This window comes from Anomaloglossus baeobatrachus, chromosome 2 (assembly GCF_048569485.1).
Source record: "Anomaloglossus baeobatrachus isolate aAnoBae1 chromosome 2, aAnoBae1.hap1, whole genome shotgun sequence".
NCBI lineage: Eukaryota > Metazoa > Chordata > Amphibia > Anura > Aromobatidae > Anomaloglossus > Anomaloglossus baeobatrachus.
In genome coordinates, this window is record NC_134354.1 from 126,649,305 (window position 1) to 126,673,589 (window position 24,285).

The following is a 24,285-nucleotide window of genomic DNA, read 5'->3' on the forward strand; positions in this document are numbered from 1 at the left end:
ATCCAGCCTCTGGTTCGTGTTCTCCATGTGAGCAGGCAAATGGCAGTTCATGAAGCACAGCATGTGGCCATACACTGACATGCGTACCGTCACTCCTCCTTTATTGCCCTGTGTTGTAGAAATATAATCAGTCTATTACAAGATCACAAATTGTAAATAATGGACAAATAAAGGGATACAGTTTTATATATACACGTGCACACATATTATATATACATTATATCATATTATATGTGTGTTTGTGTATATATAATATACACACACACAAACAAACTTGGTTTGCGTCACCATTTCTTGAGACAAGTAACATGTCAGTTTTATGGTTGATGGACCTATTTGTTGGATTGTTTTTTTCTATGGCCATCTAAGGTTTCTCGCAATACAATTTTGGTGTCTACAAACTGTTTTGATTACTTTATATTGTATTTTTGGGCAAAGCGCAGCAGCCAAACAACGGCAGTTATCCATGTACATTTTTTTTTAATCTTTTCTGGTGTTTAAAGATTTTTATATTATGATGGATCAGACTTTTATGGACGCGGCGATACCACATATGTTTATTTACACTTTTATATTTATTTTTTTTTGTTGTTGTTATTTTATCATTTTGTTCCCTTAGAGGACTTCAACCTGAAATTGTTTATTCACTTTTTCTATATACTTCAATACTACAATATTGCAGTATATATTAAAACGAATATCCAGTTATTAATTGTTAAGCTCGCCACATTTTGGCATGATAGGATAACTAATAACAGCAGTGACTAGAAGGCCCCCATCTGCCATGGTAACTTGTCAGCACCCCACGAGCGCATCACAGGGTGGTAATGGTGTGTACATGTTATGGGGAAGAGAGAATCTGTTGGGGCCATGGCAGGCAGACCCACAGTAATAGGAAACTTGTCCCCTATCTTTTGAATAAGAGACAACTTTCAAATCTTGAGAACACGAATTTAAATACTACTGTCAGTGATCGACAGCACTATCGAAATGGTAAAAGAGTAACACATGTAGCTAGCACCAGTTGATTACAGGTAAATGCCGGCTGTATAACACAGCCATCACCTGATGGGTATGGTGTGGACTCCGTTACTGAACTTGCTCAATACAGCCCCTATGATTATTAACATATTTACAGTATATGGTCTCAAGGTTAAGATCCCCATTCTATGAATCAGTAAAGGTCCAGTCACACTAAGCAACTTACCAGCGATCCCAACAACGATAGGAATCGCTGGTAAGTTGCTAGGAGGTTGCTGGTGAGATGTCACACTGCGACGCTCCAGCGATCCCACCAGCAACCTGACCTGGCAGGGATCGCTGGAGCGTGGCTACACAAGTTGCTGGTGAGCTCACCAGCAACCAGTGACCAGCCCCCAGCGCCGCGTGGAAGATGCTGCGCTTGGTAACTAAGGTAAATATCGGGTAGCCAACCCGATATTTACCTTGGTTACCACCGCACGGAGCTACACGTGCAGAGAGCAGGGAGCAGCGCACACTGAGCGCTGCTCCCTGCTCTCCTAGTTACAGCACACATCGGGTTAATTACCCGATGTGTGCTGCAGCTAAATGTGCACAGAGCAGGGAGCAGCGCACACAGCGCAGCGCTGGCTCCCTGCTCTCCTAGTTACAGTGTTAGCTAATGGCCCCTGTGTTGCTATATATGCTTTAGGGCCATGGACTCCCTTGATAAAGTTTGCATTGATGTAGTCAGATTCATGAGGTGGAATTTTCAGTGCAAGTTTAACTCTACTGTGGTCAAATGGCAGAATATCTTTATATCTGTTCTTTTTTACATTTTCTTCTTTTTCTCCAGTGATTGTAGGGTAAATCTTCTCTGTCCTGTATTTTGTGGATAGCCTTCTTAATCTCATGAAGTCGCAGGCGAAGTTGTCCTCCCCGTTCTGGTCCTTGCTGTTCATCGCCTGCACTTTCTGAATGAAGGTCCGCAGGATTTCCACTTGGTCCATGCTGGCTCCGTCTCCACTCTGCCAGTCACAGGCTCCTGGGTGTCTGTCAGGGTGGGCACGGCCGCTCAGTCCGAGCCCCTCGCCATGCGGAGCTGCCCCTTCCTTGTCATCAGCCGCAGGAGGGGAAGCAGTGTGCAGTCCCTGCCCAGAGCCCCGCCACCTCCCAGCACCGAGTCAAAGTGCAGGCGATGAACAGCAAGGACCAGAACGGGGAGGACAACTTCGCCTGCGACTTCATGAGATTAAGAAGGCTATCCACAAAATACAGGACAGAGAAGATTTACCCTACGATCACTGGAGAAAAAGAAGAAAATGTAAAAAAGAACAGATATAAAGATATTCTGCCATTTGACCACAGTAGAGTTAAACTTGCACTGAAAATTCCACCTCATGAATCTGGCTCCTAGTTACAGCACACATCGGGTTAATTAACCCGATGTGTGCTGCAGCTAAATGTGCACAGAGCAGGGAGCAGCGCACACTGCTTAGCGCTGGGTCCTTGCTCTCCTAGTTACAGCACACATCGGGTTAATTAACCCGATGTGTGCTGCAGCTACATGTGCACAGAGCAGGAGCCGGCACTGACAGTGAGAGCGTAGGAGGCTGGTAACAAAGGTAAATATCGGGTAACCAAGGACAGGGCTTCTTGGTTACCCGATGTTTACATTGGTTACCAGCCTCCGCAGAAGCCGGCTCCTGCTGCCTGCACATTTAGTTGTTGCTGTCTCGCTGTCACACACAGCGATCTGTGCTTCACAGCAGGACAGCAACAACTAAAAAATGGCCCAGGACATTCAGCAACAACCAACGACCTCACAGCAGGGGCCAGGTTGTTGCTGGATGTCACACACAGCAACATCTCTAGCAACATCGCTGCTACGTCACAAAAGTTGTTCGTTAGCAGCGATGTTGCTAGCGATGTTGCTTAGTGTGACGGGGCCTTAAGAGTTTCAGTGGTTAAACCTATGGTGATAAGCAAGTTATCACCTATCCATGTGATAGATGATAACTTGCTAAATTGAGGCAACAGACCACAACCGGGAAGGAGAAGGAGGGGGAACATACCATATGTGCAACCTGTGCAAATGCACAGAGGCCCAGCAGATAGGGGGGCCCTTTCTACCTCCATGCCGGTGAAACTGTACATTATGATGAGGCGCTTGATTGCAAAGGTCCCGTATACTTTTATTGCACAGGGGCTTTTTTTTATCTGTGTCTGGCCAGTGACCACAAGGTAGTGCTGGATCTGTTGTTACATGATGGACCCCTCTGACCTGTATTGGGGTCTGCCTGGTTCCGCCATGTTATGGCAATTCTTCAAACTGACTAAATCGGATGCGGAAGATCCTAATGTCCCCTGACACAGATGTGAACATAACCCTGCTTTAGTGCATTCAATTTTTCTCATATTAGACGAAATTTATCAGCTAATCCTCTATTACTAAAGCGGATATGAATTATACAAAGTCTGCAGCCCTTACCCAATAGCCATAGAGCCCAGTGCGAATGTAATTGGTGCGAATGTCCTGGATGAAAGGAATGTGCTTGTGCTTTACAAATGTTAACAGGAGTAGACCTTGCATGCGAATAGATGAAACCTAAGGGAAAAATATTAAGAGGTATATTCATTGTAAGCTGTGAAGTAAAAGCAGGAGGTGCAAATTACATTAATATGACAACTAGGTATTAGTGAGACAAGCATTTACATAAAGCGGCTCTGCTCCTCTGCAATGATTCTTTTATAACTGCATTATCCATACATCACCCTCTGATGGTGCGAAGACATTGCACAAAAATGTAAACAGGACGCCTATACCCAATACCCCCCTTACTGTTATTCTTGCAACACAAACTGAATAGCTGTTGCATTCTTGATATAAGGGAACATGTATATGATGTAAAAAATTAGAATTAAAGGAGCTGTGAAAAATTGTTATGTAGCGTAAATTGCATTGTTCTTTGCAATTTATGTGCTGTGGAATTTTCAAATGACAAAGCCACTTTACGAATTATTTCTTAGTAAAAGAATAGAGAGATTATTTGTTCTATGGTGTACAGATTGTTGCCTAGGTTACGACCACTCTTTAGGCGGGCTTTGCATGCTGCGACATCGCAAGCCGATGCTGCGATGCCGAGCGCAATAGTCCCCGCCCCCGTCGCAGCTGCGATATCCTTGTGATAGCTGCCATAGCGAACATTATCGCTACGGCAGCTTCACATGGACTCACCTGTCCTGGCACGTCGCTCTGGCCGGCGAACCGCCTCCTTATTAAGGGGGCGGGTCGTACGGCGTCACTGCAACGTCACACGGCAGGCGGCCAATAGGAGCGGAGGGGCGGAGATGAGCGGGATGTAAACATCCCGCCCACCTTCTCCCTTCCGCATATCCTACGGAGGCCGCGGTGACGCCGGTAGGAGATGTTCCTCGCTCCTGCGGCTTCACACACAGCGATGTGTGCTGCCGCTGGAGCGAGAACAACATCGGACCATCGCGTCAGCGTAATTATGGATTATGCCGACGCTACACCGATGATACGATTACGACGCTTTTGCGCTCGTTAATCGCATGATCTAGGCTTTACACACTACGATGTTGCCTGCGATGCCGGATGTGCGTCACTTTCAATTTGACCCCACCGACATTGCACCTGCGATGTCGTAGTGTGCAAACTACCCCTTAGTCTTTAATCTGGCCGGTTACCTAGGTAATGAGATTCACCAGCCTCAGTGGCCCGGCTCGTCCCCTGTGCTACAGAATCAAAGCTGCCTCTACTATCTGCACGAGAATGCTCACAGCTCGGACCAGCAGTGCGATCATACCGCTAGTCCGAGCTGTCAATCTTCAGGAGTGCTGAGGCGCTTCGAAAGAAAAGAAGTGATGGCAACCCCTTTAAAGGGTTCCTATCAGAATCATTTTAGGCAGGCCACGGGAGGTAGTGCTCTGTAGGTCAGCGTTTGATAATTAAAACAATAACTTTTCTGCCCGCATGCAGATTTCTCAAAAATGAAGCAATGGTATCTGGAAAAAATAGGCATCAATAAGTGTTTAACACTCACCTCTAAAGCACCACCGCTCAATGCCCTAAAATGAAGCCGACAGGTTCCCTGTAATATTTTCACAGAATGCAGCACAAAACGTAGAGAAGACCCAACAATATATCTGCTGAAGGGAGGATTGAACATGAATATGATCGGCAGACATGCTGTGAGATCAGCAACGTGTTATACAAAATAAGTGGCAGAGAAGATGGATATATAGGTATAAAACTAGAAAACAACATATATGATTACCTTGACATAGCCAAGTGGAGCAAAGATATCCATAAGAAACTGACTCCAGGGGTCATCGAAAGCCATGTCTGATAGAAAGTTCACTATTTTGGAATTTACTTCCTGCAACCTAAAACACACACATCTGATCAGTGTTGTATAATGATCCTATACACATACGTATAGATCTGTCTTTAAAAGGAGCTCTCCAGGAGAAAAAAAAAACCAACAAAATATAAAGAGAATCTCATTATGAATAAATTCCCAAATACCTTTAATAAAATCACATTAATTTGGTCTGAGGAGGAAAGCACTATTATTACATTAAAATGTCCACCATTATTAGGGTAAGTGCCTGTGAGCATATGCAGTAGAAGCTTCACTGCTGTGACTTGGGGATAGCTTGACCGTACATGGTGTAAGTTATCCCCAGGACACAGCAGTGGAGCTTCCTACTGCACATGCTCACAGGCACCTGCCCTTACATCCCAGCACAGGTTTCTGTCAGTAACAGGATGGCAGGCATTGTACTATAGTGCTTACCTTCCTAGACTAAAAAGAGTGGAATTGGTTAATGAATAGTACTTGGGCTTCAGTGTAATTTTATATTTATCTTTAGTTATTACACTGTGTTCCAAATTATTATGCAAAAAATATTTTTTCATATTTTCCTAAATTAACTTTATGAGTTGCAGTCAGTTATTTTCCAGTCATCTACTATTCGAGTATAATTGAAATGTTTTTGATAAAACTGCCTATGAAAACAGTATATTTTTAAAAATAATAAACACTCAAAATGCACTCAAAATGGATGTTCAAAATTATTATGCACAGCAGAGTTTTCAACCTTTTTATTTTGAAAAACAAAATGGTCAATTGTGAAATTCTAAGCATTATCAGCTTATTACAAAATGAAATCAAAACAGTTTTCAAGTCAAAACTTAATTCTAGGTGATGTTACATTTGCACATAGGACCCCTTGTTCGAAAGAAGCTTCTGAACTCTGTCGTCCATTGAATTTGTCAGTTTTTGGATGGTTTGTGCTTCAATTGTTTTGCTTGTGGACAGAATACCCACACAGAGCTGTTGCTTAGATGTGAACTGCCTCCTGTCATCATAGACACTCCTTTTGATGATGCTCCAGAGGTTCTCAATGGAGTTGAGGTCAGGGGAAGATGGTGGCCACACCATAAGTTTGTCCTCTCTTATGCCCATAGCAGCCAGAGATGCAGATGTGTTATTTGCAGCATGAGACGGTGCATTATCATGCATGAAAATTATCTTGCTGCAGAATGCACGGTTCTTCCTCCTGAACCATGGCAGGAAGTGCTGTTTTAGAAACTCCACATAGATTATGGAGTTCATCTTTACCCCTTCAGGGATCCTAAAGGGACCGACAATCTCTCTCCCCATGATTCCAGCCCAAAACATTACTCCACCTCCTCCTTTTTGGCGCCTTAGCCGTGTTTTCATGGGGTGTCCATCAACCAGCCATCCTCCACTCAATCCATCTGGACCATCGAGCGTTGCACGGCACTCATCGGTGAACAAAACAGTTTGGAAATCAGTCTTCATGTATCGTTTGGCCCACTGAAGCAGTTTCTGCTTGTGTGCAGTGGATAGAGGTGGTCGACAGGATGGCTTACGCACAGCTGCAAACCTCTGAAGGACCCTGCATCTTGTTGTTCGGGGGACGTTTGAGGCACCAGCAGCTTCAAAAACGTGTCTGCTGCTATGACAAGGCATTTTAGCAGCTGCTTTTTTAACCTGACGCAATTGCCTGTTGGGAAGAGTCCTCAATTTCTCCTTATCAGCACGCACACGTGTCTGCTGTGAATCAGCTACATACTTCTTGATTGTGCGATGATCATGATGAAGTGTCTTGGCAATGTTGACTGTAGTCATGCCTTGACCTAAATACTCCACAATTTGTTGCTTCTCAGCAGCCGACACATGCTTTTTCTTTCCTTTCCCATTTTGGCAAAAAATGTAGGCTGCTTAATAATGTGGAACATCCTTCTTAAGTAGTCTTGCCTTTGTTTGGACACACCTGCCAAACTAATATGCACAGGTATCTGCAATTGCTTTCAGAGATATAAAGAGCCCTGACACACATCACCAGCAATGAGTTTAAATGACAAAACAAAAAATTTCTAACCTTATCACTCCTAAACTCTTTTTCCATAATAATTTGGAACACAGTGTATAGGGAACTGGTCACCAGTTTTTGACCCGATGAATAAATGCCACCCCCTTTAACTGGTCCTTTGCTGCATTATACAAATGTGTCATTTAGCGCCCGATTCCCCCTCTATATCCCCAAAAGTACTATTTGATTAGCTTCCACGCTGTATGAAAATGATGATGGCCCGGTTCGAAGAAGGTCCTTGCTGTGGAGTCTGTCACTTCTCTCTGCTGATATTCGCATCCTCCTGCTTTGGATTTATAAGGATGACACGTCCTTTGTCATCCACATAGGGAACAGTGATCTCGCATCTGCGCAGTTGTCTCGCAGGCGCACTCTACTCTGCCCTACTGCAAGCAGAGTATAGAACAACATTGCGCAAGAGCAGAGAGACGTCATTGCGATGTCATTCTGATTTTGCCACTTGCGCAGTGATGTTCTATGCTCTGCCCGCAATAAAAATGGCAGAGTGCACCTGGAGGGGCATGCAAGGCTACTGCACAGACCGGAGATCACTGTTCCCTATGTGGATGATGCAGGGCGCGTCATCCGCCTTTATCGAAGCAAGTCGACACGCGCGATGAGCAGGAGAGAAGTGGGACAGACACCAGACCCACTAATTTACATACAGCGCAGAAGCAAATTATGTGGTATTTTTGTGAGTATAGAGGGGGAGGCAGGAGTTCGTAGATTATAGCAAAAAAAAAAAACAACAAAAAAAAAAAACTTAAAGGGTGATGGCATTTGTTCATAAGGTCAAAAACTGCTGACAGGTTCCCTTTAAATTGCAAAAGTAGTAACACAGACATAAAGCACTAAATGTGTCAAAATCGAAAACAGCAGTATATTAACAACATAACACCAATATAAGCTGTGATGAGGAATAGTAAATACTATCTTGATGTAGAAATCCATATTTATTCTAAAGCAATAGCAGCAGTTATACATCCTTCAGTGTAAGAGAAATGTTATATAATGCAGCACAGACCAGTAAAGATCAGGGGGGCAAGCATTTTTTTTTTCCTAAGAGAGTTAAAAAGACATTTCACGTGACTGGTGATAAATGGACGATTGCTCAGTGTTCGGCTAGATGCAGATGAGCGTATATTAGGTCATCAGTGAATCGGGCCGATTATGGAGATCACGTTCTCATCAGTGAATGATCAGTAAATGATCAGAGTGAGATCTGATTTTCACGGATGAGGAAAAGATGGAGAGAAAAAGAAGGGAATTTTGTTTACTTACCGTAAATTCCTTTTCTTCTAGCTCCTATTGGGAGACCCAGACAATTGGGTGTATAGCTTCTGCCTCCGGAGGCCACACAAAGTATTACACTCAAAAGTGTAACCCCTCCCCTCTGCCTATACACCCTCCTGTGCATCACGGGCTCCTCAGTTTTGGTGCAAAAGCAGGAAGGAGGAACTTATAAATTGGTTTAAGGTAAATTCAATCCGAAGGATGTTCGGAGAACTGAAAACCATGAAACAATTGAACATGAACAACATGTGTACACAAAAGAACAACTAGCCCGAAGGGAACAGGGGCGGGTGCTGGGTCTCCCAATAGGAGCTAGAAGAAAAGGAATTTACGGTAAGTAAACAAAATTCCCTTCTTCTTTGTCGCTCCATTGGGAGACCCAGACAATTGGGACGTCCAAAAGCAGTCCCTGGGTGGGTAAAAGAATACCTCAATAACAAGAGCCGACACGACTCCCTCTTACAGGTGGGCCACCGCCGCCTGAAGGACTTGCCTACCTAGACTGGCATCTGCCGAAGCATAGGCATGCACTTGATAGTGCTTTGCGAAAGTGTGCATACTAGACCACGTAGCTGCCTGACACACTTGTAGAGCCGTTGCCTGGTGCCGCAATGCCCAGGACGCCCCCACGGCTCTGGTAGAATGGGCTTTCAGCCCCGAAGGAATCGGAAGCCCCGAAGAACGGTAAGCTTCAAGAATCGGTTCCTTGATCCACCGAGCCAAGGTTGACCTGGAAGCTTGCGAACCCTTACGCTGAGCAGCCACAAGGACAAAGAGCGCATCTGAACGGCGCAGGGGCGCTGTGCGAGACACGTAGAAACGGAGTGCTCTCACTAGATCTAATGAGTGCAAATCCTTTTCAAAGCGGTGAATTGGATTAGGGCAAAATGAAGGTAAGGTGATATCCTGATTGAGATGAAAAGGCGATACCACCTTAGGGAGAAATTCCGGAACAGGACGGAGAACCACCTTATCCTGGTGAAAAACCAGGAAGGGGGCTTTGCATGACAGTGCTGCAAGCTCCGACACTCTACGGAGTGAAGTAACTGCTGCTAGAAATGCCACTTTCTGCGAAAGACGTGATAAGGAAACATCCCGCAGCGGCTCAAAAGGCGGTTTCTGAAGAGCCGTTAGCACCCTGTTAAGGTCCCAGGGTTCAAGCGGGCGCTTGTAAGGTGGGACTATGTGGCAAACTCCCTGCAGGAACGTGCGGACCTGCGGAAGCTTGGCCAGGCGCTTTTGAAAGAATATTGAGAGTGCCGATACTTGCCCTTTGAGAGAACTAAGTGACAACCCCTTATCCATTCCAGATTGAAGGAAGGAAAGAAAAGTGGGTAAGGCAAAAGGCCAGGGAGTAAAACCTTTATCAGAACACCAGGACAAGAAAATCCGCCAAGACCTGTAATAGATCTTGGCGGACGTCGGTTTCCTGGCCTGTCTCATAGTGGCAATGACATCCTGAGACAACCCTGAAGACGCTAGGAGCCAGGACTCAATGGCCACACAGTCAGGTTGAGGGCCGCAGAATTCAGATGGAAAAACGGCCCTTGCGACAGCAAGTCTGGGCGGTCTGGCAGCGCCCACGGCTGACCCACCGTGAGATGCCACAGATCCGGGTACCATGACCGCCTCGGCCAGTCTGGAGCGACGAGAATGGCGCGACGGCAGTCGGACCTGATCTTGCGTAGTACTCTGGGCAGCATTGCCAGAGGAGGAAATACATAAGGCAGTCGAAACTGCGACCAATCCTGAACTAATGCGTCCGCCGCCAGAGCTCTGTGATCTTGAGATCGTGCCATGAAGGCCGGGACCTTGTTGTTGTGCCGTGACGCCATGAGATCGACGTCCGGCGTTCCCCAGCGGCGACAGATCTCTCGAAACACTTCTGGGTGCAGGGACCATTCCCCCGCATCCATGCCCTGACGACTGAGAAAATCTGCTTCCCAGTTTTCTACGCCCGGTATGTGAACTGCGGAGATGGTGGATGCTGTGGCTTCCACCCACTGCAGAATTCGCCGGACTTCTTGGAAGGCTTGACGACTCCGCGTGCCGCCTTGGTGGTTGATGTATGCGACGGCAGTGGCGTTGTCCGACTGGATACGGATCTGCCTGCCCTCCAGCAACTGCTGGAAAGCTAATAGGGCCAGATACACTGCCCTTATCTCCAGGACATTGATCTGAAGGGAAGACTCTATCGGAGTCCAGGTTCCCTGAGCCCTGTGATGGAGGAACACCACTCCCCACCCTGACAGGCTCGCGTCCGTGGTGACCACAGCCCAGGTTGGGGGCAGGAAGGATTTTCCCTGTGATAGAGAAGTGGGAAGAAGCCACCACTGAAGAGACGTCTTTGTTGCAAGGGAAAGAGAGATGTTCCTGTCGAGAGAGTTCGACCTCCTGTCCCATTTGTGGAGAATGTCCCACTGGAGCGGGCGCAGATGGAATTGCGCGAAAGGCACTGCTTCCATCGCTGCCACCATCTTCCCCAGGAAGTGCATGAGGCGTCTCAAGGGGTGTGACTGAGTCTGAATCAGAGATTGCACCCCTGCCTGCAGTGACAGCTGTTTGTCTAGTGGTAGCTTGACTACCACTGACTGTGTATGAAACTCCATCCCTAGATAAGTCAGAGATTGGGTCGGTGTCAACTTGGATTTTGGGAAGTTGATGAGCCACCCGAACTGCTGGAGGGTCTCCAGAGCGACGGTAAGGCTGTGTTGACACGCCGCCCGAGAAGGTGCCCTGACTAGGAGATCGTCTAAGTAGGGAATCACCGAGTGCCCCTGAGAATGCAGGACCGCCACTACGGATGCCATGACTTTGGTGAAAACCCGTGGGGCTGTCGCCAGGCCGAAGGCCAATGCCACGAACTGAAGGTGTTCGTCCCCGATTGCGAAACGCAAAAAGCGTTGATGTTCTGGTGCGATCGGCACATGGAGATAAGCATCCTTGATGTCGATCGATGCGAGGAAGTCTCCTTGTGACATCGAGGCGATGACCGAGCGGAGAGATTCCATCCGGAATCGTCTGGTGCTCACGTGTTTGTTGAGCAATTTGAGGTCCAGAACGGGACGGAATGATCCGTCTTTCTTTGGCACCACGAATAAGTTGGAGTAAAAACCGCGACCCTGTTCCTGAGTGGGAACGGGGGTCACGACTCCTTCTTTTTTCAGAGCGTCCACTGCTTGAAAAAGTGCGTCTGCTCGCGCGGGGGGCGGGGAGGTTCTGAAGAAACGAGTCGGGGGACGAGAGCTGAACTCTATCCTGTAACCGTGAGACAGGATGTCTCTCACCCATCGGTCTTGAACATGTGGCCACCAGGCGTCGCGAAAGCGGGAGAGCCTGCCACCGACCGAGGATGCGGTTCGGGGATGCCGTGAGTCATGAGGAGGCCGCCTTGGAAGCAGTGCCTCCGGCGGTCTTTTGGGGGCGTGACTTAGACCGCCACGCATAGGAGTTCCTCTGGCCTTTGTCCTGTCTATTGGACGAAGAGGACTGTGGCTTGGCGGAGGGACGAAAGGACCGAAACCTCGATTGTATTTTTCGTTGCTAAGGTCTCTTGGGTTTGGACTGGGGTAAGGAGGAGTCCTTTCCCTTGGATTCCTTAATAATCTCATCCAATCGTTCGCCAAACAATCTCTCGCCAGAAAACGGCAAACCGGTTAAGAACCTCTTGGAAGCCGAGTCTGCCTTCCATTCGCGCAGCCACATGGCCCTGCGGACTGCAACAGAATTAGCGGATGCCACCGCTGTACGGCTAGCAGAGTCTAGGACTGCGTTCATGGCGTAGGAAGAAAACGCCGACGCCTGAGAGGTTAAAGATGCAACCTGCGGGGCAGACGTACGTGTGACCGCATTAATCTCAGCCAGACAAGCTGAGATAGCTTGGAGTGCCCACACGGCTGCAAAAGCCGGGGCAAAAGACGCTCCCGTGGCCTCATAGATGGATTTCACCAGGAGTTCTATCTGTCTGTCAGTGGCATCTTTTAGTGATGAGCCATCTGCAACCGAAACCACAGATCTAGCCGCCAATCTGGAGACTGGGGGATCCACCTTAGGACATTGAGCCCAACCCTTAACTACGTCAGCGGGGAAGGGGTAACGTGTGTCAGTAAGGCGCTTAGTAAAGCGCTTGTCCGGAACCGCTCTGGGCTTCTGGATGGCATCCCTGAAGTTAGAGTGATCAAAAAATGCACTCCGTGTACGTTTGGGAAACCGAAACTGGTGTTTCTCCTGCTGAGAGGCAGACTCCTCTACAGTAGGAGGCGGGGGAGATAGATCCAACACCTGATTGATGGACGAGATAAAGATCATTTACTAAGGCGTCCCCTTCAGGTGTATCAAGATTGAGAGCAACATCAGGGTCCGAGCCCTGAGCTGCAACCTCCGCCTCGTCCTCCAGAGAGTCCTCAAGCTGGGAACCCGAGCAGCGTGAGGAAGTCGGGGAAGATTCCAAGCGAGCCCGCTTAGCTGGTCTGGGACTGTGGTCCGTGGAGGAGTCCTCCACGTGAGACCTAGGGCCCACCCCGGCCGGGGTGGACCGAGAGGGACCTGGAGGCGCCGATCTAACAGGGTCCGGGGCCTGTGTAAGGACCGGTCTGGACTGCAGGACTTCCAGCAACTTGGCAGACCATTTGTCCATAGACTGAGCCATGGATTGTGAGAGTGACTCTGAGAGCTTTTCAGCAAAAACTGCAAACTCTGTCGCTGCCACCTGGACAGTGGAAGCAGGGGGGTCTGCCTGAGCCGAGGGGCCCACTAGTGACCGAGGCTCCGGCTGAGCAAGCGTAACAGGGGTCGAGCATTGCTCACAGTGAGGGTAGGTGGAACCCGCAGGTAACATGGCCCTACAAGAGGTACATGTCGCAAAAAAACCCTGTGCTTTAGTGCCCTTGCTCCTTGTGGCCGACATGCTGTTGTGTCCTAGGAGCGTGATCACTGAGGGTATATAGAAAAAAGGGTATACAGCCCGGCCGAACAGAAATAAGTATATATATACACGTATCTATACCGGCACCCAGGGGGACCAACACCGAGTGACCGGTGCGGCTTACCGACCGCTAAAAAGCGGGGTGTGTGTGCTCCAGATTCCCTGCCTTGGTCTCCCAGAGCTACAGAGCTGTTCTCTGTGATTCTCCACCGGCAGAATGTCCTAAAAATGGCTGCCGGAGCTCTCAGGGGAGGAGTGAAGCCATGGGCGGCGTTAGGAAAAGTGCGGGAATCTGGGGTCCCCACAGTGATCAGTGAGAGGGGAGGGAGCATACAGGATGCCCCGGCCCTCACATCCGACGTCAGGTCGGCTGTCCCGCCCCTATCTCTGATAGACAGGCCCGGGGGCGGGAGTTTTGCCACTAGGCCGCGATGAAGCCGGGGACTAAATTTAATACCGCGGCCGACAAGCAGGCGCGGTCGGCGCGGTAGTCCCCGGTCTTCACAATTCAGCAGTCAGTTGCGGCGTCCGGGAACCAGGCGCTCCATACACAGTCCCCATGGGGACACAGAGTACCTCGTGGATGCAGGGCCCTGTCCCTGAGGATAGATAAGCTCCTGTCCAGCAGATTCCCTCAGGGGCTGCGGAGGGAGCACGGTCCCAGAACCTGGATGACCGCTTCGGATCCCACTTCTACCAGAGCCCTAAGGGATGGAGAAGGAAACACGGCATGAGGCTCCGGCCGTCGTACCCGCAATGGGTACCTCAACCTTAACAGCACCGCCGACTTAGTGGCGTGAGAAGGGAGCATGCCGGGGGCCCCGTGGGGGCCCTCTTTTCTTCCAACCGATACAATCAGCAGCTGCTGCTGACTAAAATGGAGATGTGTGAGTGGATGTGTGCCTCCTTCCACACAAAGCATAAAAACTGAGGAGCCCGTGATGCACGGGAGGGTGTATAGGCAGAGGGGAGGGGTTACACTTTTTAAAGTGTAATACTTTGTGTGGCCTCCGGAGGCAGAAGCTATACACCCAATTGTCTGGGTCTCCCAATGGAGCGACAAAGAAATTCCTCATCTTCTCCACTCGGTCAGTCCATGAACATCGGACAGCACTCAGGTGTCATCAGAGTGCAACTTGATGTTTTTCACGGACTCATTGACTTGGATGGCAGAGTGATCTGACAGATGCAACATTGATCCAAGTGGGTTCTGATATTTTGTAGGATCACCCTCGTAGTAAAAAGTGTGGTCATGTGCACGAGCCCTTCCACAATTGGGACCCCACAATCAATAAAAAGGGGTGATGATTGCCTGTTTTTCCCCACTGCTTTCTGGAATTAATAACGTGACAAGGTGTATCACATAGAAAGTGTAACCGCTGTTTTAATTTATATTTCATAAACTCATAGTACACATGAAACTAAGCAGCTTTATAATATTTCTTATCAGACAAATCTGCTTCTTTCTCTGCCAGAATTGATCAGTCATTATCACAATTCTCAGTTCTGAGGTAAAATCTGTGTTCAGTGAAAACTTTCCCATTACTGAGATAGGAAATGGCAATTGGTGTTGATGAGAGTCCATGTAGATTGAAGAAGAGGCGGAGCTCTGCATGTAGGTCCTCCCTCTGCATATAACTCCTCCCACTGCCTCCAGCTCCTCCTGTCATCTTAGAATCTCATCAGAAACATCTGCCATTTCCTATCTGTGTGCACACCTTCAGGATATTTTCCATGCAGATTTTGTTGCAGAAAAAAAATCTGAAGCATGTCAATTCTTTCTGTATTTTTACCATTGAAATAGAATGCCTAAAACCCCCAAAAAAAACAAAAAAAATAAAAAACGCATGAAAAAACTGCGGCAAAAACGCCAGGAGATGCAGGTTGCATGTCTGCAACCAAATCTCCAATGCGTGAACAAAGCCTGACAGTGCTGTGTCGGGCTCAGGCTGCTTTCACACTACGTTTTTTTAACATGCATCATGAACGTTTTTTTTACTGTAAAAACGGATCCTTGTTTTACAGCAAAAAAACGCATGCAAACGCATGTGTTATTTTGCAGGATCCTGTCACTTTAAGTTTATGGGCGGGCATTGGAGTCATGTGATCAGGAGTGAGGGGAACTGAACGTGAGACTGGGAACCGACATCTGACAGCTGTGGAGGCTTGTAACCAAGGTAAACATCAGGTAACTTGCTTGGATACCCGATATTTACATTGGTTACGAGCGTCTGCAGCTGCTAGGAGCAGGGCTGCTGCTCCCTGCACACGTAATCAAGATAGACATCGGGTAACTAAGACAGCGGCTACCCGATGTTTACCTTGGTTATGAGTGTCCTCCGCTCTCAGGCGGCGGAGAGTGGAGAGAGAGGGAGGGGCAGAGAGAGGGAGGGGGAGGGGCAGAAAGAGGGGGAGGGGCAGAGAGGGAGGGGGAGGGGCAGAGAGAGGGAGGTGAAGAGAGAGGGAGGGAGACTGATCACGCGAGGCTGGTTTCTAGGCATGCTCAGTAGAGCAAGCAGGATCCTGTCTATCAGCATGCCAGCGTTCACATGCGTTTGCGTGCTGTTTAGTCAGGATCCAGCAATTTGCAGTATTTGGACGCAGCTCAAAAACGCTACAAGTAGCATTTTTGAACAAAGTTAAAAAACTGCAAGTCGCTGTATAACGCACGCAAACGCAGGTGAACGCATGTTGACGCGAGTCCATTGCAAAGGCATTGAAATGAAAACGCATTTGCACTGGATCTGTTTTTGCGTTAAAAAAACGTTCATGGCGGATGTTAAAAAAAACGTAGTGTGAAAGCTGCCTTACTTCTCATATCAATTGCTCAGACTGCCCCTAGCAATCATTAAAATGGATGAAAAACAGTGCAAAAACACTGAAAAAATGTACATGCTACAAACGTAAAACAGCTTCTGATCTTCAAGAAAACAATAAGCAACTTGTGCATGAGACTGTAGGGACCTCATTTGCTGGTACTAGGAAATGCTTCAGTTTGTCACTGTGCACATACCCTTAGGTAAGTAATATTTGTAGTCTAAGGCTATGTGCGCACTAAGCTGTTTTACCCGCGGATTTACCCGCGGTTTTGCTGCGGAAATTTCTTGAGAAATCTTTGAAATCTTTCTGCAGACATTTCCCAGCAAAACCTAAGGGGAAAAAAAAATAGCTGTGCGCACGCTGCGTTTTTTTCTCAAGAAAATTCTTTGTGAAGATTTTCTTGAGAAAATTTCTCGAGAAAATGTGCATGTCACTTCTTTTCCGCAGGTTCCTGCGGTATACCCCCTGGAATTTCACTCCATTCACTGTAATGTAATCGCAAAATTCCGGGGGTATACCTCAGGTAGCAAATGATGTGCGGTATACCCCCGGTATAGCCGCGATTTACCTGCAGTAATGAACATCGTTGCCTGCGGTTTTGCAGGGAGTGATGTCATTATGACAGAAGAGGAAGCCGTGCAGAAAGTAAACACACACGTCACACTCCCTGGACGCCGCACAGAAGCACTTCCGTGTGACCTCCAGCGGGTGCCCGTGCAGTCTGTGTCCCGCTCCGGCCCCGCGGCTGCCTGCCCTGCAGTGTGTCAGTGTCTGCCCGCAGTGTCAGCAGCTTGTCACCCTGCAGCGCAGGCAGACACTGACACACAGCAGTGCATGCAGGTGCGGGGATGACGGGCGCTGCTGTCAGGAGGGGAGATGAGATCATTACCTGCTGTGACGATCTCCTGCCTCCTGACGTCACCGCTGTCACTGCCGTCTATGCCCGCGGCCCGAGACTGTCACTAGCGGTGACGTCACGGGCTCTCGCGATACTGCTGACAACGCAGCGGGCATAGAAGTCAGTGACAGCGCTGATGGCAGGACTGCAGGTGATGATCACTGCAGGTAATGATCTCATCTATCCTCCTGATGGCAGCGCTCGTCATCCCCTGCAGTGACCTGGGCTATTGATGTTAGCTCAGGTCATTGCATTACTCTCCCAGCCAATGGGGAACATTCTGTTCTTCATGGACTGGGACAGTGACTATGGTATGGATCGCCGTGGGACCCCCCCTCCCCCCTTATTGGATTACGCCGGACGTGGAATTGATTGTTCTTATCAATAAATTGGTGAAAGAGGGAATGTGGGGAGTGTTTTTTTTCAAATAAAACTTTTTTTGTTGTCCATTTTATATTTCTTACTGGCTGGGTTGGTGATGTCAGGTATCTGATAGACGCGTGACATCACTAACCCCAGGGCTTGGTGCCAGGTGACATTACACATCTGGCATCAACCCCATATATTACCTCGTTTGCCACCGCACCAGGGCAACGGGATGAGTTGGGGTGAAGCGCCAGGATTGGCATGTCTAATGGATGCGCCACTTCTGGGGCGGCTGCAGCCTGCTATTTTTAGGCTGGGGAGTGTCCAATAACAGTGGACCTCCCTAGTCTGAGAATATCAGACCCCAGCTGTCCGCTTTACCTTGGCTGGTGATCCAATTTGGGGGGGACCCCACATTTTTTGTTTTAAATTATTTATTTAATGTAAAATAACAGTGTGGGGTGCCCTCTGTTTTGGATTACCAGCCAAGGTGAAGCTGCCAGCTGTGGTTTGCAGGCTGCAGCTGTCTGCTTTACCCTAGCTGGGTACAAAAATAGGGGGAACCCCACGTCATTTTTTTTTATTTATTTATTTTTTGGCTGAATACAAGGCTAGGCACAATTTAGTGCCACATGAAAGTCACTAAAGGGTGCCAGCTTAGAATATGCAGGGGGTGGGACATTATATAGGTCTTTCCCACCTATCTGTCTATTCATCTATCCATCTTTCCATTATCTGTCTATGGATTATCTATTATCTATATTTTTTATTTCTGTTCAGCATAAAAAAAAACGCAGGGACCAATCTGCGGAAAAATCACGGCAAAATCGCGGCAAAAACGCATGCGTTTTTCCCGCGAATTTGGCGCGTTTTTTTACCGCAGGTGTGGTAATCTTCAACTCCGAGAAGTTTCTCAAGAAATGTTCTTGAGAAAAATCACTTTTCTAGTGCGCACATAGCCTAATACAAACATTTTGCCCGCCCCCCCCCAAAAAAAAATAAACAATGTAATAAGCAACTTAACCTTCCAACTTGGTGAGGCATCAAGTATACTTTAAATTTGAAAAATGTGTTAAACTGATAAATACTTACCCAATAACATACAGATCAATAGGTGAACCTGAAGAGTCAAGCAGCAGTAACGAGCTAAGGTCTCTAGGGGGCGATGCTGTTCCCACATTCCAAGTAACAATTTGCAATCTTCAAGACAATAAAAAATGATTAGAATATAGAACAGAAACAAACAATGGTTGCAATATTCATTAAATATTACACATGTGCTAAAGCAAAGAACACATCATCTATATAAAACATGGAGATACAACGCATATTCAGATATGTAGCAAACAGGATACAAGAAAGAAAGTGTCTCTGTGCGGATCATGAATGACGGAGAATGAGAAGCCAAGTATCCAGTGTAACTGAACCTGAAATCCAGCATTTTCGGGGGGATCTTTTTGCCACAGATTAGAAATGCTTGATCGATTGATCGAGAGAGCTCCTCTTGCAGGTCATCATCTGAACTGACATCTTCCACGCAGGTCATCAGCTGGGCCACTCTTTGCCGCAGTACAACCTTGCCACATGAACCGGTGCTGCCCAGGCTATCCGAGCGCACACGGGACTCAACATTGGGTACAGAGAAGAAATCCATATCGCCGTGTCTCTCCATCCTGTTGCAGTCAAACTAATTGTGAAGGGGAAAGATCTAAACGTTTGCTAATCTGACATTCCCAAAGAAATGCTGTACCAGAAACCGGATTAATCCCAGCATAATAACAGCCTTTGTGTGCAACATTCGGAAACAAAAATCCTACGTCTATGGTTCACGGTGGTTATAACATCACTCTCTTACTGGTGTGTATACTAAGCAAACACATCAGTTTAAAGGGAAAAGTAAGTAGTGAACCACCCCTTTAATAAGCAAGAGGGAGAAAACTGGTGACAGACTCCACCACAAATGAAAAGATTAGGAGCTGAAATTTAACCTGCCCAATTCTTCTTTCCCGCATTATCAGTTGGCGGAGTATGGGGGGGGGTCTCAGTACATATTGAATGTTCACCCTAAAATCAATGGGTTTGGATATGTGTATGGCCAGCTTAAGTCATATGTGGCTATAAAATGGGGGCTTTTACAAAATAGCAGAACATTATGGTGTTTTTTCATCACATCTAGACCCCTCTGCACGTTTCCCCCTGACCTACCTGTCATTAGGCCTCCTTCTCATGTACACATTTCTGGTACGTGTGGCATCAGGGCTTTTTCCACGGATACCATAAGTGCCCGTTATGACCTAAGGTGATCTTCACAAGGAGACTTATCTGTTTTTTCCGGCAGTGCAGATGACAAAGGCCAATACCAGTCTATGGGTCTATGTGAACACGTATAGCACATGGATGGCACCGGTATGCTGTCAGTGTGCTTTACGTGCCTAACATTGCATAGTACAGGAGAAGCTATGTCATTTCATTCTAACAGTACTTTAACTACCTAAATAAAACTACACTAGAATTACATAATATATTCATATATAAATTCTACCTGGATAACCCCATCTTAATAGGTCCAGGGAGGTGAAAAAACAAAGAAATAATGATACCTACCGATCGGTTCTGGTCTGCTGGGATCCTCATATGGTGGGGTGTCACATGAGTGCTGCAGACAATCAGAAACCACCAATGGAGTCAAATAAGAGAACCTGGCAGCTGAGTAGAAGAAACAGTGTTTTTCTACTTGGGCCAAAGTGTGAAGGATGAAGAGGTCAGTGGCTCCTGATTAACGCGATACCCCTGTCAGATGTTGATCCCTGCAGACCAGCAGGTAGAACAGTGCCAAATACGGAGGGGAGGGGACAGTCTAGGACTTTGGGGAGGGGGGTTGTTAGTAGGCAACCCCTTTCAGCAGGCATTTTCACCGGGAAGAAAAATACTACATTGCCATCAGGTCTTGTGGCTGGGAAAAACAGGAGACTGGGTCTTATACTCCATCATCCTAGTGGTCAGACCCTCACCGACATGGTATTTACCAGCTGATTTGTATACAAGATCATAGTTGGGTCTACTTTGGGAGTCTTCTACACACAAAGATCCCTGTAACTTCATCACCTTTTCCTTAAAGGCCCAGTCACACACAACGACTTACCAGCAATCCCAACAACGATGCGACCTGATAAGGATAGCTGGTAAGTCGCTGGGAGGTCGCTGGTGAGATGTCACACAGTCAGATCTTATGGACGGCGCAGTAACAATGAGCGACCTGTATAACGATCTCGGCAGGTGTTGGGACAGTGTTAGGAGGTCATTGGTAGGCGTCAAACACAGCGATGTGTCCTGCCCAGCAGGACGTCGCCTTTGAAGAAAATGGTCCGGACCATTCGGCAACGACTACAGATCTCACAGCAGGGGCCTGATCACTGGTAGGTGTCACACATAATGAGATCGTTGGCGAGATCGTTGCAGCGTCACAGAAACTGTGCCTCAGCAACGATTAAGGGGTACTTCACACACAGCGAGATCGCTGCTGAGTCACGTTTTTTGTGACCTCATTAGCGATCTCGCTGTGTGTGACACTGAGCAGTGATCTGGCCCCTGCTGTGAGATCGCTGCTCGTTACACACAGTGCTGGTTCGTTTTTTTATTGTTGCTCTCCCGCTGATAAGCACACATCGCTGTGTGTGACAGCGAGAGAGCAACAATCCTGAATATGCAGGGAGCAGGAGCCGGCGTCTGACAGCCTGCGGTAAGCTGTAACCAAGGTAAACATCGGGTAACCAAGGTGGTTGCTCGATATTTACCTTCGTTACCAGCCTCCGCAGTTCTCACGCTGCCAGTGCCGGCTCCTGCTCCCTGCACACGCTAAGTTAAGCGGTGTGAGCTGGTAACTAAGGTAAACATCGGGTAACTATACCCGATGTTTACATTAGTTATCAGTGTCCGCAGCTTCCAGACGCCGGCTCCATGCAAGCGCAGCGTCGCTTGCACATCGCTGCTGGCTGGGGGCTGGTCACTGGTGAGATCTGCCTGTTTGACAGCTCACCAGCGACCATGTAGCGATGCAGCAGCGATCCTGACCAGGTCAGATCGCTGGTCGGATCGCTGCTGCATCGCTAAAGTGTGAAGGTACCCTTAGCGATCTCGTTGTGTGTGACGGGGCCTTAAGAACCACTTTATCACAAGCAAAGAAATCACCACAGATTAGCCAGGACAATCTATATGCAAAGCTTACAAAATAAAACCATCGTCCCATCTTCATGGTGTCACAGGCATAAATACAACATGTCACTTGTGCACTTCACTAGAATCTGATCTACATACAATTTGTCAAAGCCCAGCGTCTTTCATATTACAGAATTATAAAGAAACAAACAATAACAAAAAAAACAGCATTAGGAATAGTATACAATATGTAAAATGGAGGAAGGGCATATAAGCCTGGCATTGCAGAATCCCACTCTAAAATGCAGCATAATTTAGCATGGCTTTAACCATTGCTAAGCATCTGGGCTGCTTTAATCTGTGGTTTAATAATGTAAAATGTATCAGCCTCTCTGTACTAAGCTTTGAAGCTGCCCTGTAGAGAAACACTGGAGGGAACTGCTACTGCAATTATTTTGCTATATATTTACCCTGCAGATGTCGTCTTAAATTCACCTCCTAAAAAACAGGATGAAACATTAGGAGATTTTTGTTGAAAAATGGTTCTCCTATGCTGAATGCACTCCTGATCTCGGCTGGGAGGCCTAAATAACGGTGAATAAATGGCTGCTGGTAAGAAAGTTCCGATGTGAAGATGAAGAAAAATATGTTAAAGTTCCTCATTTATTTTGCTACCACCAGAATGAAAGAATTCTAGATGGAAAGATGTCATTATGTAATTATTACTGCTGGCATTTCACCAGGGCCAATATAATTGGAAGCCGATTGGCCTGTAGGTAGCGCGAATATGAGAGATAAAAATGAAGGGATTTCTTATGCCAGGCTTGAAGAAAAGTCTGAGTAAAATGGGCCAAATTAATCGCAAGATGCCCACCGCTTAAAGGGAACCTGTCAGGTGCAAAATGCACCCAGCACCATGAGCAGTTCTGGGTATATATTGCTAATCCTTGCCTAACCGTCCCTGTATACACTAACATAGATCAAGAGATCTTTAGAAAAAGTATTTCTAAAGATCTTTTATCCTATGCTAATGAGCGCGGGGACTAGTCGCCAGGGCATTATATCCCCCGACTAGTTGCCCTCTTAGTATGGTAGCTCGCCCACAGGAGTGTACTAATATGCTATTCAATTCAGCATCACCAGCGGTACCGTGCGTGTGTTCGCTGTGACCGCGCTTCTGAATGCCCGGCACTTCTGGTCATACGCAGTATGAAGCAGAGTGTATGTGTCCCGGCTTCATAGAGGCCTACTGCGCATGACTGGAAGTGCCCAGCATTCAGCACAGGGTTCACGCTGCATTGAATAGCATGTTATTACGCCCCTGTGGGCGTGCTACCATGCTAAGACGGTGGCTAGTCAGGGGATAGAACACCCACTAGTCCATGCGGTCATCAGAATATGATATAAGATCTTTAGAAATACTTTTTCTTAAGATCTCTTTATCTATGCTAGTGTATACAGGGACAGTTAGGCAGGGATTAGCAATATACACCCAGAACTGCTCGTGGTTTTGGATGCATATTGCACCTGACAGGTTCCCTTTATTGAATTTGGTGCATCTTCGTGCTTTCCATGTACCAAAATCTGAATTACAGTATTTTGCTCTTCCCTCAGCAGTGCAGAAGAAGTACGCCTGCGCAGGGGCGAGACCGGGGGCGCTGTGTGGATGACGAAGGATGCATCATGCCCAAGAAGCAGAGCAGAACGAGAGCAGTTGTGGGGACAAAGGAGGCATCGTACAGGAGTAGCGACGCCTATCGGACCAGACCTTACTGTATTGGGGAAATAGAATAGGTATTTTTTGGGATATGCTGATGATGTTGTAGACAATATAGAGGTTGCCAGATGGCTGTAAAGCAGGCATTAAAGTTGGTGGCTTTAGTTTATATTGGCAAAATGTTGTGACAGGTTCCCTTTTAAGTGTCGTGACAGTTCTTCTCACTTACCAAAGTGTCAGTTCAGGAATGGGGATTTAATCATAAGTGAAAGCCATTATTCAATGTGATCCAGTTACAAAATAAAAAATGGGAAGAAAAAAAATTAAAAGGTAACCTGTCACCAGGTGTTTCCCTCATGAGCTGCGGCCACCAACAATGAGCCCTTATATACAATCATTCCAGAATACTGTATATAAGAGCCCAGGCTGCTCTGTAGAACGTAAAACAGACTTTTATTATACTCACTTAGGGGGTGGACCGGCCCAATTGGTTTCACTGCACTCGGTCCGGCACCTACTCCATCATGAGCAATCGCCGTCCTCCTTCCAAGCCCATGTGGATGACGTGTCCTACATCATCCACACTTAGGACGCCACTATTGTAGTGCGCTGGCGGTGTTTGACCTTTCCTCGCGCCTGCACATTACGGTACTTTGCTCTGCCCTCAGCAGGAAAGATCAAAGTGCGCAAGTGCAGGAGTGCAATGGCGGCCTCTATGTAAAT

The 24,285-nt window shown here is 47.3% G+C and overlaps 1 protein-coding gene across 2 annotated transcripts in view; it reads right to left on the bottom strand.

The window, feature by feature from the left end:
- INPP5K (inositol polyphosphate-5-phosphatase K) overlaps positions 1-24,285 on the bottom strand; it is a 115,161-nt gene that overhangs the window by 51,812 nt on the left and 39,064 nt on the right. For both annotated transcript variants that reach the window (XM_075335327.1, XM_075335326.1), the window contains exons 3-6: positions 18,783-18,890; positions 5,262-5,370; positions 3,452-3,568; positions 1-108 (exon numbers count right to left, since the gene is read on the bottom strand). The exon at positions 1-108 is cut by the window's left edge and continues 68 nt beyond it. In XM_075335327.1, coding sequence (XP_075191442.1) covers positions 1-108; positions 3,452-3,568; positions 5,262-5,370; positions 18,783-18,890 — 442 coding nt within the window. The remainder of the gene's footprint in view (positions 109-3,451; positions 3,569-5,261; positions 5,371-18,782; positions 18,891-24,285) is intronic.